The sequence below is a fragment of the Passer montanus genome, unplaced genomic scaffold (assembly GCF_014805655.1).
Source record: "Passer montanus isolate IOZ18808 unplaced genomic scaffold, ASM1480565v1 scaffold2, whole genome shotgun sequence".
Classification (NCBI taxonomy): domain Eukaryota; kingdom Metazoa; phylum Chordata; class Aves; order Passeriformes; family Passeridae; genus Passer; species Passer montanus.
In genome coordinates, this window is record NW_024366591.1 from 5,449,113 (window position 1) to 5,465,408 (window position 16,296).

At 44.8% G+C, this 16,296-nt stretch overlaps 1 protein-coding gene across 5 annotated transcripts in view; it reads right to left on the reverse strand.

Annotated features, from left to right (window-relative positions):
• Window positions 1–2,227: 2,227 nt before the first annotated feature.
• FRMD1 (FERM domain containing 1) overlaps window positions 2,228–16,296 on the reverse strand; it is a 40,861-nt gene continuing 26,792 nt past the window's right edge. For 2 of the 5 annotated variants that reach the window (XM_039707671.1, XM_039707672.1), the window contains exons 6-14: window positions 15,119–15,305; window positions 12,783–12,938; window positions 10,416–10,481; window positions 10,139–10,207; window positions 9,775–9,949; window positions 8,567–8,914; window positions 8,301–8,429; window positions 7,502–7,581; window positions 2,228–5,488 (exon numbers count right to left, since the gene is read on the reverse strand). In XM_039707671.1, the coding sequence (XP_039563605.1) occupies window positions 5,201–5,488; window positions 7,502–7,581; window positions 8,301–8,429; window positions 8,567–8,914; window positions 9,775–9,949; window positions 10,139–10,207; window positions 10,416–10,481; window positions 12,783–12,938; window positions 15,119–15,305 (1,498 nt within the window). In that variant the 3' untranslated portion in view covers window positions 2,228–5,200. The remainder of the gene's footprint in view (window positions 5,489–7,501; window positions 7,582–8,300; window positions 8,430–8,566; window positions 8,915–9,774; window positions 9,950–10,138; window positions 10,208–10,415; window positions 10,482–12,782; window positions 12,939–15,118; window positions 15,306–16,296) is intronic. The other 3 variants (XM_039707673.1, XM_039707675.1, XM_039707674.1) reach the window with 3 other exon arrangements.

Here is a 16,296-nt window from a genome sequence, read left to right on the forward strand (position 1 = left end):
GAAATACCCCGTGGTGCTGCTCTGACACTGCAGAGATTCTGCAGAAAGGAAGCTCGCTCCAAGTGTGAGAGAAAAGCGGTGTTTGGGGCTTCCTCACACCCGTCCTGTCTCCAACCATGGCCCGTGTGTGACACAGAAGTCGCAGATGTCCCAGCTACAGCATCTCAGGGTCCAGCTGCCCCAGCCCCTGGGACTTCTCATCCCATTAAACCCGTCTGCCTTTCTTAATACAACTTGTCAGAGGGAGGGAAGGTTCTGAATTTGTATCAGCGATTCACGGCTAAATTATCCTGGGTCAAGGGTGACCAGAGGCTGAAGGGCATCAACTTTCTCCCCAGTGGAGTTTGGGTACACATCCCTCCCCACAGGAGCTGGGCCCCCGAGACCTGGAACTGCTCCATGGGGTTTTTGTGCGGCATTCAGGGAGGACCCAACGGCCACCGCTGGCTTTGGGCTCTGCTCACTCAAGTACCGATCACCCCAGGCTGCCCCGTCCCACGGGAGACAGTCAGCCTAGACCCCGCAGAATGCTGACAGAAGCGGCCCGAGGTGAATCGCACACTCGCCCGGCCAACCCCCGGCCGCGGCCTGCCCGGAGCCCCCGGCCGCCGCGCTCCTCGGGCGCCCCCGCGCGGCCCGGCCCTGCCGCACAGCCGGGCCCGGCGGCAGCCGCGCTGGCCCTTGGTGCGCCGTGGCGTGCCGCTGTCGCCACGGGCTGGGCAGAACCGCCAGGGGCTACGATGGGTCCCTTCCTCCTGTCCACGCCACAACTGGTAGGCAGGAGAGACATGAAAGCAGGAGCCAGGCCTTGGGCACCACGAGCTAGGGAATACGGTCCAAGAAAGGGGAGGCGTCATAGCAGGGGCTCCATGAGGCAGAGCAGACGAGCGTAGGGGTGAGGGAACAGAGCTGCCACGAGAAGCCTGGGCAAAGTAACTAGGAGCCACCCGACCCAGACAAAATAACCACCTTGCTAGGGGACAAGGAGCTACAGCTTTCCAGTGAGAGTCTTTAGGACCAGTTCCTGCTCAAAAATGTTCACTCCTAGAATACAGTGTCAGCCTTCAGTGTCTCAGAATTTGCTGCCAAGAAATCCATTGAAGAACTGCTCTTGCATTACCCAAAATACTTGGGTTGTTTTACCCATCAGCTTTAGCACACACCTACAGGCCTTACCTCCATGCAGCTCCCACAGTTGGCATGTCTCAAAACAGATCCAGTGTAGTAACCATTGTCCCCATCCCACACTGCAGCACTTTACTGAACCCACACAGGATTTGCTGGTACCATGAGAAGCCCCATCTTCTGAGACAGACACATTCTATATATGTTGGTCAGCAGCAGTCCACCCTAGAGGGCAAGAAAGTGCTAATACTTGCCAAATAATGAAACAAAGAGCAGTGACCAAGCCCTTCAAATTTGGGTGACCTAATGCCAATCTGTTACTTAGTTTTACCTCCATACAAAGTTCCATGTGTAATCAAATCACCCTCTCCCAGCATCCCCAAGCCAAAGTTGGATGAGTTTCTAAAGTCCTTGAAAATTTGTATACTGGAAACAAAATATAAAGTACAAGAAAGGAAATCTTAAGAATAGGGGAAACACTACAATATCAAAGTACATAAAAACTAAATTTCTTACAGAGAAAAAAAAAAAAATTGAAAGAGGCTCCCAGTGAGCCAGCTTCTTCAAGAAGAGATCCAGATAGTCCTGCAGCACTCCTTCATAGACTTATGACCCAAGAAAAGAAACCTTTCCTTTTTCCATGCCAGACTCCAGGCCAGCGGGTTAGGTGACTTTGGTGGAGTGCTCTTCAGCAGCACTTTGCATCCTGTTGGCTGGCAGCTGTCCTTGGATGCAGCACCCGGAGGATGCTGACAGAATCCCTCCACCTCCCTGGGAGTTCACATGCTTGGTTTTCTTGACTAACCACCAAGAGCAACTTGTCTCCACCACCAACTTGTCTCTTCAGTCAGATTCAAACCCCTTGAGTGTCCCACTGACTCCAGCCTGCTCAGCTGTGTTCCTAATACCTGACAAAGGCACTTTGGCATTGTGCTACTGAGAATAGCAAGGAGGAACAGGAGCTCTTCCAGTGAGTGCAGTGCCTCTGGGTTTGTCATCACAAGCTGAGCTCATATGGATTAGTTTGACAGCAAATTAATTTCTACAACCCATCTCAAATGGAAGACACAGTCCTCCTTGGACACAAAACCAGCTACAGAGCTTACCTTTTTTCTAGCCATACTTTATTGCAGGTGTATATATAATTATTTATGTTTTATTTTAAACAAAAAATCCTTTCATGGAAAGGAGAAACTTTTACCATTAAAATAGAGTGATTATAACATGAGTATTTTACAAATATGTACAAATATTGGTAGCTAGTTCCTAACATCAGCTGATAAATGCTTACACGCTAATATCTACCAAACTATCAAACTCAAAAATAAGAGATCTTCTAAATCCAAATAAAAAATAAATGTATTACTAGCAGAAACAGGTGGATTTTTTAAAATACAAATACAAAAGTTTCATAATAGATATTCACAGTGCTCATAAAATATTGATTCATTCTCAGTCTATACACAAAGTGTCTGGTCTCCCCCTCATATGCATATGTCATTTACAGTACTGGAGGGAGCCGCACAGACGACAGAGAGAAGATGGTAAGACCTGTAGAATTTGCCTTCCCTACCAGCCATGAATAAATAAAAGAACTCCTCAGGAATGTACAAGGCAGTGGATTAAATGCAAGAGTCAGTTATGCTGTTTTCAGTCATTGGTGCATTTTGTAACCAGCGGCAGCAGGATTACAGCACCACCAAATCCTTTGGATGCCTGCTAACTGCAAAACCAGAACAGCAAACTGCCTGGTGGCAATAAACACTTCTGTGATGTGGTTAGGCTGAAGCAGATAAGGATGTGATTGTCTTTGAGAGAAGTGTGCACTTGGTGCACATGCATTTTATGACCCATTTCCAAACAACTATACTCACTGAATTTTGACCTTTTTTTCCTGTTAACAACCATTCCCAGAACCACAAGTAACTGTGCATCTACATGGGTAGGAGAGCAACAGGTTAGTGGGGGCCTCAACTCCAGAACTCCCCCCACATTTTTTATGGACAGGCACAGTAGAATTAAAAACCATCCCTCCAGCTCCGTGGTGGCTGCAAGAGCAAGGCTCCTGCATTGCTGCAAGGCTGTTTCCTTTCGTACAGCCACTGGCCTTCCTGGATCCTGGCCATGTCCATCTCCTGTGGCTTATGGCTAAACAGAACCCAGGTAACAGGGAGTGACTGACAGAGGGAGGTTTGACTGGACTGTTTAAGAGCAGCCAACCAGATCTCCTTTACCCATTTACATCCATTTAGAAGAATTTATTTTGGATGCAGTAAACATACCTCAAGTACTTTGCAAAGGCATTTTGGCTTTGTTTAGAACAACAGAAAAGAGGCTACAGTAAACACACACTTCCTAATTGTTCATCACAACAAGAAAGAACAGTGTGATCAAAGAGGGAACAGTCCATTAAGTCATGTCTACAGTGCACACAGTTTGGGTTTGGTCTGGATTCATCTCAGAGGCTGTAAAGCAGTTGGTCCCACTTCAGCAAATGCAGAGGCACTTGCATGGCCTGTCTCTACATGGCATTCACACAGAAGTAGCAAGATGATGGCCTTCAAGGATTTGCTACTTTAATGACTTAAGGGAATGCAATTTACCAGATAACTACTGAGCTTGCATGCCCACCATCAAAGCAGCAGCTCAAACCTTCCTTGCCATAGTCTGGCTTCCTTCCTTTCCTGAATTAGGCTGTGTTCAGCTTTTGATGATCAACACTGCACAACACACACTTCCCCAACCACTATTTCTTTCCTTCTAGAGTTTGCCAGAACACACCTAGATGGCTGTCAAAAACTGGGCACAAAGCTGGGCCTTCAAGTACAAGCTTCCCAATGCTGGGAATTGATGAGGGGAGGAAACCAAACACACTTATTTGCATGTAACAAGGTAGCAGGATATTTTCAACACCAAATGCTTGAATCAAACAGCATAATTATGATTATTTCCCTAATGAGAGCCAGCACAGCCAGATCCACCACTCTCAAAATCACCAAAACAAGTACCCTCGGTCTGGCACACAAACACCCTACACCTGTACCATCATCAGCCCTGCAGCACCACACACACATATTTGCATGACCTATCCATGACTAAGTAGGACACAGTCACTCTGTCTGTCCTTGCAAAGTGACTTTCTCCAGTCCTTACTTGCCTCCTAAGCAGAGGGAAAAAAATCTAAGGAATAGATTTATTAAAAACAAATAAAAGAACAGCATTAAAGTATGAATCAAAGTAAGGGGTGATCATGCCTGGACAAATTCTCCAGTCACACTCCTCTCTTCAAAAGCCTGTCAATTAATGCTCTTGCCCTTTATCCTCTCAGAAGCAGCCAAGTAATTTGCTTTACCTCCTCCCTATCTCCAAGGATATAATGCCAATCTGCATCACAGCAGTAGGAGACAGCTGACAGTTCCATTTGTTGCAATAAAGAAAAAAAAAAGACCACATATTGTATTTGGCTGGATGCTTACAACAAAATAACAACAACAAAAGAAGAAACTCCTTGCAGAGCAGGTCTTGCTCCCAGTGCAGTGAATAAGCAACTTGTGTTCATTACAACTGAAACAGGCCAGACACTTCCATACACAGCCCTCTAAATGTGCTAAGAATATATCCTGGCCTGACAGCTGTTGGCAATGTTGCAGCAACACAAACTGAAGACAAACTATCTGTACACTAAAACTAAGAAAGATGGACCACAAGAGAAAGGCAAGAACATGACAAACTTTAAATTTCTGATTAATCCATTTAGACAAAGTTTGCTTTACTAGCTCACTGTCAGTTTTGGTCCACTGTTTTTTGGTTTTTATGCTGGTTGTGTCCCTGCCAAGGGTGCAGGCTACTTCCACATTCTGCTCAGACAGACACTACCAATGCCAGTGTTTAGTGCTACACTCTAGCTGATTTGCCCAGTAGCCAGGTCTGCAGAAGTGATGCCACTTACTGATACGGAACTGAATAACAAAGCCGCTCACCATCTCCTGCAAGAACCAGAGTGACCTAACACACGTTAATGAGGTATATATTGCCATGATGAGCTGTTTCCTGGTATGGAAGAGCTCCAATCTCATTACACCACAAACTCCTCTGGGAGCTGGTCCTCTCCCAGAAGATCCAAGGAGAGGCAGTTCATGGATCGCTTCCCGTAAAGGGCAGACTTGGTTTTGCAGTCCGCTGTGGAATACACGCAGCCATAGACAGACAGCTTATCCTCGAGGCTGCAGCCGAAGGTGTAGCTGTGGGACATGTCTGAAGACAGCGTGGTACTTAGTGATGGGTGCTGGCGCTTGTACAAACGGATGTCATCCAAACTCTGGCTGTGCTGGTCCATGGAGCTCCGGCTTTTGGGCGATCTGACCTGCCAGTTCAGCAAGACACACACAAATAAAAACAATGAGCTCAGACACAGCCTAAGGATGCTGGCTATGCATGCTGGAAGTTTCTCAAAATTGTTCTTCCCCACTTTCAAAAGAGCCCCACCAGCCTTTTGAAGGATGTTGGCTTAAACAAGGAGCTGTGAACAATTCAGAAATTACAAGTGCATTAAGCCACCATGCCATGTTGAGCTGGATCCTGATCTGTGTGCCCTGTGTCCTCAAGTGTCCTGTACAATGGGTGAAACACTTGACAGATACTGACACCCAAATGACCTCACACTTCTTGGCAGACCAAGCAGCTGTCCTCAAATGGACAAAATGCACTTAACAAAAAACTACCCCAAGTGCTTGAATACATTAAGTCTAATGAGCTGAAAGGAAGGTTCAGAAGGCAACCATGCAAACTAATGGGATACAGTGTCCAGTAATTGCCACAAACAGTTTCATCTACATAACACTGTTCCATAAAGAGTAGCAACAAATCAGCAGTAATTCCCAGAGGCACCATCTTGCTACACAAGCTTCTGTGAAAGAATTATTGACCACTTGAGAGTATTTCCAGCTTCAACACTTGTATATTTTTCTCACTCTGCCTCTTTAATAATCACCTTTTATATGCTTATATTAAGGCTAATTTCAAGAATATAATTTTGAAACCAAGACACTTCTACTTGCACCACAGAAAATTTACTCCCAGTATAATTTCTCTCATTGCCACGGGAGGGGAATGAAAAAACTACCGTGAGGAAATGCTGTGCTGGCTCAGCTGTACTCCCAGAAACAGGAATATGTTGCACTGGCTGGTCAAGGCTAAGGAAACCCTGCAGCATTAGTTACATGGCCTTGTAAGGAATATTTTGATAGTTTTCTAAGGAGCCACCACTTGGTGATGTGATGCACTGAAGTGGCAGCCAGGTCTCTGCAATCATATAGACAGTCCTGTGTTGAGCAGAACCATTTTTATAAAACAGATGCCCCATGATAATTTAACAGCGTACGCATGGTAACAGCGGTAACTTTAAAAACACTACAGCTTTAAGCAAGATGCCCACTTTCAGCCATGAGCTCTTAAGTCTTCCACTCAAACATTATGATTTGTACTGTATGGTCTTTAGCTTTGGAAAAAATAACCAAGATTTGTTCAAATCCCCTACAGCACTTTATGGACTATTTTGCTGGTAAATGAAAATTTCTTATAATTCTTGACTGGGTCAAGAAAGAAACATGGAAAATTAAAAACAAAGTCCTAAGAACTGATTGGAATCCCTGTTAAGAGTTTTAGAATTCTCTCAGCAGATAAGGTAATTTTGGATTAAGAGGGAAGAAAGGGTAGAGGTGCTTTTTTGTGGTTTTTGTTTTGTTTGGTTGGGTTTTTTTAAAAAAACATATTTCTACCCCAGTGGGTACAGCTACACTTTGAAAAGAAGTCCTAAAAAGACATTTTAATAAGCTTCTTCCAAATATATCTTCTTCTTCTTTACCATATACAGCTTTCCTTTCTCAAGTGTTTGGTGAAAAGAAAACCTTGACAACAAAGACTTCAGTAAACACAGATTATATTCACACAATTGATATAACAACTAGAGCTTGAGCATCTGGTTTTGCTCTGATGTAAGCTACTTCTGGTTTCAAGATGATCAAGTTTGCAACTCACATCCAAACTTCATAGATGGTCTTTGCTCTGTATTGCATTGAAAATTTTGAAGTGGTTGATTTTCCATGTCCATCCAGAAGACTAAAGTAGATAATAACTGGCTTGCAAGATCTCCCTACTAATTGCTCCAAACCTTTCTATACTATTCTGAGCCAAAATGCTGCTCTTATCCTATTCCTGAGAGCAGTAGCTGACCAGCAGCTGGTTTTGATTATACCATGTAAGAATCAGTCAAATCCAAACTAATCCAGGTGTTCTGATTTACAGCTGCCTCCATTACACTAGACCTTGGTTCAATGCCCACACACAGGTTGCTTCTGCTGAGCAACCTCTCCCTTACCTGGTGAAGGGATTCCACACTTTGGCCTCTCATTTTGATTAGTGTGACTTGCACCACAGACAGAGATTCCTGATTTATAGCTGCAAAGGAGAAGCAGAAAGTAAAAAGCAGTGCAAGTTTGAGGTTTTCTGGGCAATAGAAAAGGGATGTTGTTCTCACAGGCCACATTGAAACAGTATTATCCTCTTAAGACAAATATAAATCATTAAGCACCCTCAACGCTCCAGGAGTTTTGCTTAAAAGCACTCATTTTTGTCCCTAAAGATGAACATTTGAAAACTTTCAAGGAAACAGTTTCTTGCCAACTTGTCCCATTTTCACCCGTCTTGCTTTCCTATTAAGGTTGTATATATTAAGGCCAGACAGATCCTGCACAGCCCTGTTGCCTGGTTGTCCCTGTATCACAAGCCACAAAACTTTACCTAATAATTTCTGCGACCATCCCATTATTCTGTGGTTGAGCCCCTTGGCTGTTTTGTGGCATACAAGAAATTAAAACATATTCCTTCCCTACAAAAGGTTTACCTCAATTATCTTTTTGTCATTAACTGAATATAAGCTTGGCACTTTAGAGAAGGGAGACTTTGAGGAGCACAGAGGAGAGCAGCACTGTACATACAATACAGAATGCTGGCCTATAAACTCTAAATGAGCTGCCTGCAAATCCTGTTGCAGTAGGCAGTAAATAGCACTGGCAGCTGTTTAGAAGGAGATAAGAGGTTTTTGTAGAACTCTCAGATTATGCCTGTTGCTAGAGCCTTAAAGAACAGCATTGAGCAGCAGCAGAAAGCCATCTCACCTTGGCAGCTAGCAGCATCTAGAGGCAGGGATTCAACAGATTGTCCCACAGTGGCCTCCACTAACTGGTCTCCCTCTAAAGGCTCATCTACAGGCATCTCCTCTGGCTCATCTACTGCCAGTTCAAGCTCTAGGAGGAAGAGAGCAGCAGGAGAATGGTTAGCATTACACTTGGGCTCCAAGCTGCTGTACAGTCTCTTACTCCCTGCCCTCCTGCAGGAGAAGACAAAAGGCTTAGAAGTCGCTCCACATGTCCAAATTCTTTACCATCATCCTGAGTGTCATCTTCAGTCCGCCCTTTGCTGCCACTGTCAATGCTGGAGCTACCATAGCTGATGGTTGAGCTACAGGATTTCTTTTTCCTATGCACGTGGTCAGTGCTGAAGGGCTCATCCACAGACATTTCCACAGACACACGGTGCCTGGAGTCAGCCTCAATGCCTGAGGTGTGGGAGCTGCCATGACTCCCGGTGGACTGGCGTGAGAGGCGGTTATCGCTGCGGCTGCCCCCGCTGCTCCCGCTGCCATGGGAGTTCTTGTCACATGGGTCCAGGTCCATGTCTAGAGTGTCACTGATATAGGACTCCCGGTAGCGCTTCTTCTCTGAGGGAGAAACTAGTGAGAACTTTAAGGAAGGGTAACAAAATATATTCAGGAAGTTCTGTTGGCATCAGCCAACAACAAAAAACAACTGCAGCAGCTACTGAACAAATACAGGGACAGCTTTGTATTTTGTTTGCTCAATAGATGGATGCTCATGTGGTTGCAAAAGAATTACTCATACTTGCAGTACAATCAGCATCTCCTAAATTAGAACAGGCAGGTAGAGGCAGTTAATGATACAGAAACAGTAGGTTTCCAAGTGAAGGTCAATAACAACAAAGTTAAAAAAAAAGCAAAAAAAAAAAGGGAATTACTTCGTGAAATTTGGTGCTCAATCTTTAAAATCAGATGCACTGATTGGCTCTTGAAATACCCACCACTACATGAAGTCAACTAAGAACAAGATTCCTGTGGCTGGTATTTAGTAATGATTTATTATTTCTCCCATGGCTTGTATGTGCTGAGGGTAGTTGAGAAATCCCTGTAACGGACACAAAACAACCAAGGGCTTTTTGCCCTTGATCAGGGAGCCTTTCTACAGGTGACTGGCATGTGCCACTAGTCACACCCACACAGCTCAAGGCCGCTGCTGTAACCCCACTGAAGGGAAAGACAAACCACTTGACAGAAGATATCCCTCTACTGCTCTCACACAAACCACACTTTCCAATCACAGTCAACAATGTGGGAGCCACAAATACTTCTTAGGAATGGACTTGAAATGAACCTAACACCTCTGCTTCTATCGCTGGCTCCCCGATAATACAGAAACACCATTAATTAGATGAGAGTAGGCACCATGAAACAACAGAAGAGACTAAGGCACTGTACTCTTCCTCTTACTAAACTCACTTGCGTGTTCCCTAACATACCTTCAGCCTCCTCCAGTTTTTGGATCTGCTTCAAAACTGGTTGAATATTCAGAAAAAGCCGGTGGCTGTTGCTGAGTAGCTGCAGCAAATGGCGTGACCTGAAGGGGCAACCCGTGTAGTAAACCAGTTTCCGTGCAGAGGGCAAACCATCTGGCTGGATTTCAAATTTTTTCCCCTGCACAAAGAGGAAATATGTGAAAGAAATAAGCAAGAGCACATTTTCAGCCACACAGTTACCAGAGACAGTGGTGGTCTCATGTGTGCAAGTGACAGGACCTGATGCAGCAGCACTGGCAGGCCAACAGCTTTGCCATATCCCAGGTTGGCAGCCACTGGCAAATGGCTTCCATTCCATCATACTTACCAGAAAGGCCAGCTTCCCGATGTGTGACCAGGGAAAGTCATAGAGGAGCTGGCGAACGTGATTCACCTCCTGCAACACATCAAACTCAGAGTGACACAGGGATTGGCAGGTACAGGGTGGAATCAGTGACGTGCAAAGAATTTGCAAACAACCAAGAATTTGAGATATGTGGAGCCCAGGGTTTGCAGGGGAGGCAGAGGAGCCGCGATGAGGGGGGAGGACAGGGAACTGGGCAGAGTTACTGCTACACCAGAAGGCTTTCACAGCAGTCTGTTACCTGATAGATGTGCATTCCTCTCAGGGTCAGGCCCAGGATAACTGTCGGTCGATCCTCCTTCTTATCCTAAAAGAACAGAAGAGTCAAAGGTTAATCTACAAAGGCCATGCTCTTGTTCTGGCACCTACTGCAAGAGTGGTAGCAGGACTCCTCATCACACAGATGCCATCAGCTCATTTGGTTTTTATTATGTTTGTAAAGTGCACCTGGCCTTGTTGACCTCTGAAATACCTATACCTAACCTATACCTAAAATCTTCTCATGCTGGGAGGCTGAGGCATTTCACCAGCATACGTCCTAGCTGCCCTGGACAGGGAATCCTTTAGCTTTAGTGATTTGAGAATATGGACAATTACTGTTCTCAGAGGTACCTTGTAATCTCTCTCCTTATCACGTGCTGTCTCTGCTGTCCCCATGAACATGCACCACTCTTGCCCTCCAGGTGACAGAGGGCCCAAAACAGAAGGGGAACCCATTCCCCTCTCCTTGCCCTCCCTCTCTCTGCTATTCCCATCCAGGGATTTGCTAGATCTGAGGTAGCTTTTAGCTGGGGCGGGAGCTAATCATGCCCGTTATGGGCATGATTAACATGGATGATTAACATGCCAGTTATTGCGACTTTCATTCTAACATTCAATCTTGGTGTTGGGAGTAGGTGGTTTTACACGAGTTTTATTACCTGGGTTGAAATACTGTCTTTTAACTCCTGCTGCATCTTGGTATGACATACTTAGTCTCTATTCATGTTCTTTTGCTTGAAGACCAAAAATATTATATTCTAATTCTTTCAGCCTCTCCTAACACAACAGAGTTAGGGAGGGGAACATATGCATTTTTTTTGTTAGGAGGAAAAGCAGAAAGAAAATTTGGAGGTAAAAATGTACGGGCTCACAAAGTTTAAACTTTATGTCACAACTCATCTTTATTTATGTCTCTCCACATCTGGCTTGCAAGATACAAGCCTTATGCCATCGCATTACCCCACCCTTTGTCCATGGTACCATCCCTGTCTTCAGCTCAAAGTAAGACATATTAAGAAATAATAAGAAATATTTTCTGCCTCCTAAGGATAAAGAGCTTTGTAAATCAGTACTGGTCTGAATGAGAGACAGGGGGTGTGTTGTATTTTCTTTAGCTCCCAACCTCAGCAGAAGCCATGAGGACGGTGTTAAGACAAAAGTGCCTGCTTTTGAAATCTCAGGGCAACCAGCCCACCAACACCTTCACCAACTCCTCTGCACTTGCTCAGGCGATCTGTGACCCAAACATCACCTAGGAAGAGCATCTCTCACCACAAAATGAGATTAGATAACTGTGTCGCACGGCAGAAATAAGACTCTATTAAGGATCAAACAACACATGGTACATGATGCCTAAATTCTAGTCAACCAGGAATTCAAATATTAAGAGCAACCAATGTACTGCCAGCTGGATTTCTTATGGCATTCGAATGTAACTAACTCTCTCATGACTGCATCACTAACAGCACTAAGAATCAAAACAGAGAACAGAAGGTAGGCGAACATCTTTGATTTGCAAGCAACTAAGCCTGGACTACTGATCAAAACTTATTTTGTCTAGAAAATGCAAGTTTCTTCAGTAACTAGAGCTGTTAGATATGTTCAAAGGACATGTATACTTCCCAGACATAATTCCCACTGAGCACAAAACCCCAAAAAGTTTAATTATGAGTCTGACAAGGAATGCATCTCCATTTGAAAAAAAAGCCCAAGCCATTCCTAATTGCATAGGCAGGTTTCACTCACCTAAGTGGAACAGAAAACTTCTCATTAGTCCCATTTCTAGATCTAAACACTTAGCATGTGAAAATGAAGCACGTTCTGTTTAAGCAGGTTTGGGTAAGGAGTCTAACACGCAACGATATAGGAATCCAAAACTACCAAGAAAAGCAGACAGCTTAAAAACGCCAACCAATCTGGCAGGGTTGGAGAAGGAACGGGATTTGAAAGTTGGCATGACTCAGTGTTACCTTCAGTTGTTACATGACATTTGTGTGAAAGCTGGCTAACCTTTTGTCATTATTTCAATGAACTACAACAAGTAAAAAAAGAGGCTTCATTGATTTCCCTGGTGCAATTCTACTGACAGGCAGGGACAAATATGAAGTTTTGCCATTCCTGTGGCCAGTTTCTTGGCTGAGGAACAAAACCAAATTCCAGCTACATCTGTATATTGGCAATGTATTTGTTTGTAGGGACAGCCCTCATTTGGCTGAGCATTTTAGATTTGTTTGGCCTCTCTGAATCAGAGGCAACTGTCCCTCAAACAAACAGAAAGAGAAAAATGCCATGGTGCACGCAGTTAATGATGGGAGAGAAGTTCAAAATAAGAAGCTCTTTGTTTAACCTTCTGCAGCCTGTAGAAGTGGACGGGCACATCTTCCAGCAGGCAGGACTCCTTAATGAACTTCAGCACCGCTTCCTTAGCGCTCAGCCCTTGCTGTTCTCGGTGCATCTCTGGGGCATGTTTCAAGATGTAGTCGCTCCCCCTCTTTGCAATTATCTAAACCGCAAAGAAAACAAACAGGTCAGCAACTCTTCAGCAATCCCCATGAGAGGCAGCTGTGATCAACAGCAAAGCAGTGGCTGGAGGTGGAGGAGGTTCATACATTCCCTCAAGATGTTGGTCTGTGTTTGCCTCTGCCTCCCTGGAGGATAAGCATTTAAAGCACCCCAGGTGACAGTGATGTCTCCAAACAGATCCTAGTGACAAAACTGTAACAGACCAAGACTACAGAGGTCACGTATTGGAATTAGTTTTCCTTTTAAGTATTGGAATTAGTTTTCCTAACTCTTGGCATCCATAAATGTTTATGGGCAGATAACAAATACTTCTCTGCATGCCAGCACAATCAGCAGCAACATCTCTGAAGAGGCAGAAATACTAAGTTTTCCTTTTAAGACCAGAAACTACACATTAGGCTTATTTAGCATTTCTATTCTCAAAGGGATGGATAACACTATCTCAAGGTATTTTTTTATCTATTAGGAGTGGTTGGCAGGCACGTGGCTTCACTAAGCAGTAGGAAAAACCTGCCATGGACCTTTTGCTCCTGCCCTGCAAGTGTCCAGTTCCCACGTTTGCCCACATGCCCTCTCCGTACAAGGCTACTGGGCAGTTCAGCTCTCTCCCATACTGAACTGGTTCCGTTCAGGCTGTGAGTGGCTGTGACAGGTAAAGGGATGATTGGCTGAATTCACTTCCCAACATCCCCCACCACCAGGGGCATTTAAAACTAGATTGCACCAGGTACCTGAGAACATACTGGCAGAAACAACCTGTCCTGGCTGAAACCAACCAGAGCCCATCACCACCTAGTTGCCACTTACATTTAATATTAAAGCCCTTGCTTACTCTCTTTGCCAACACCTCTGCATGCCCTGCCAGATTGGTTGCCCTCCCATGAGGAAGGCTGGCCTTGGTGGAGAAAAATATTGATGCCATCAGCTGTGCAGTGTCAGCAGAAAGAGATGTGCCAGCTCCACGTTCAAAGCTGGGTAGGTCAGACCAGGGCAGCAGTGCCTCTCCTCACTGGCACAAGACTTAGGGCAGCCCTTGGCCAAATGATATGAAGCATGTGTTGAAGGAAGTGATTGTGTTGGAGGGGGAGATTGCTCACTATCTCCCCAGGGGCAGGGAGAGAAGCGTCCCCATGCCTGCCAGATTTTGTTGTTTGTAATGATGTAATAAATCAACCACATACTTGCTTGGGGTGGTGGCTCAGCACAGGTGAGCAACAGTCTGGAATAAACTTTTTAACTGCCTCAGAAACAGCACACAAGACACACTATTGCCAGCGCTTTGTTAGCTACCTCCTGACAGGTGCCCCGTAACAAGGAATGGCATGGGATGAGGGTCTGTTGTCTGGAGAAAGGCCCACTATGGCACAGCAAAGCAAACAGGCTAGGATTTGTGCATAAAAGAGACTATTGGGCTTCAAGACAAGTCCTGTCACTAATCTGAACGTTCTCCCCAAAGCAGAGGACAGGGCCATCTTACAGGGGAGATGCAGTTTGCCTGGGACAAGCAGTCAACTAACAAAGCCTTAGCTAATTTGCCTTCATTTGACAACTAAATCAATTCTTGGTTATAAGTCCTGAAGGGCACAAGTCACACACACAATGCTTATAAACAAACATGCAAACTCTTTCTCTTTCCTCTTACTGCACTTGAGGCAGAGTTTAATGACAAAGCAAGCACCAGAGGCACTGCACAGCAGTATTACCCCGTAGAGTTTGGATCTATCCATTCCTGAGGCAAGCATTACAGAGAGGAGAACAAAGGGAAATAGACTTGGCTTTGCAGCCCTGAGGTTTTCTGGAGAGCTTGGGTTGTGCAGATCGTGCTGATGTACCACTGGAAACACACAACTCTTTAAGCCATAGAAGAATTAAACAAAGACATCTGCACTGTCAGAGTTATTCATGTGACACCAATACAGGCCATCACCAAGGAAGGATGTACCACCCACCTCACTGATGAGTGAGCCCAGGAACATGCACCTACATCCAGTGGAAAGACAAGAGATTTCTCCTGAGGGACCTTCAGGGTGATACTCTACCCATCTGCCTAATCGTTACAGCAGGAGATGGGGAAATTGTATGGCTGCAATTAGGTACCACCTCAGCATAGCTCCTGCTACATGCATGATCTGTTGACAGAAAGGATCCCCCCAAACTTACCCATTGTGGGAAATAAGCCTGAGGTTCAAAATATTTGCCAGCATGGAACTTCTCTCTGTAGTTGCCCAAGTCTGCCTGTAAGCTGTAGGCAGCCAGCAAGAAGTAGATTTCTTCTTTGTGGTTGCAATGAGACATAAGTACTTGCTCTTTGAGATGGCAGTAGTAGAGCTGCCGTGCCACCTTATCGCTGCAAGACAAAGGCAAATTTACTCCAAGAACAAAGTTCAGATAAGGCCCCTCAAAAACATCATCCTGCTGAGAAGAGGGATTAAACTTTGACATGTCTGATGTGATCCAATGCCACCCTGATACAACTGTGTGTGTAAGGAGCACCAAACCAAGATCAAGGTCTTCTCCCACTAAGTGTTGTACAAACACGAGAAATGGTAGCTTCTACCTTGAGGAGCGTGAGATCTAAGAAGTTAGGGCAGAAGGCAGATGAAAGAAAAATCACATCACACCTGTTTTGAAGACTGACTACAATCAAGCATTTCTGTTTCCCTGAAAAGCCTGTAGCAGCCAGGAGAGTCAACTCCCTTGGACTCCCAGTCCTGTTTCTTGCACACCTGTCCTCCTTTTCCCTCTAAACTTGGCACTGCTTTTTGTTTCACCTTGCCTTAGGCTCATGATAGTTTTTAACAGCCAATTCCCAGCAAGGTAGATCAAAAGACACCGGAGCCCTGGGCTTGTTTTTGTCTTCTTCCTCAAGCTGCTAAACAGGGATTGTCTGATAAGGAATAACTATGGCATAGCTTTGATAACCCACACACCCTGCCCCCAGAGATCATGGTAAGCAGGCTGCTGACATGTGTATGTAGATGAGGTGCCGGACACTACAGTCTGCTTGTAAAAGTGTGCAAGTATAGTTTGAAGGGGCCAGATAACTATCTCTGCATGGCTCTACAAACCTCTCCAATTAAACTATTACTACAAGAGAAATATGCCTGTGATGGTGGAGGATACGTAACTCGGGAGTGGAAGAATGGTATGTACAAAAAAGACAAAACTAAACAAAAATCACTTATCAGCCAGACAGACTCCATAAGAGTCTCCACTATCCAAAAATGCAAGACTATGGAGAGAGAAAACACAGAAAACCACATGCTTTGCTCAAGACAAGAATGAATGCCAAAAATTTTGTAAAGATTTTAATCCATCTAAATGATACCAGCTCTCGA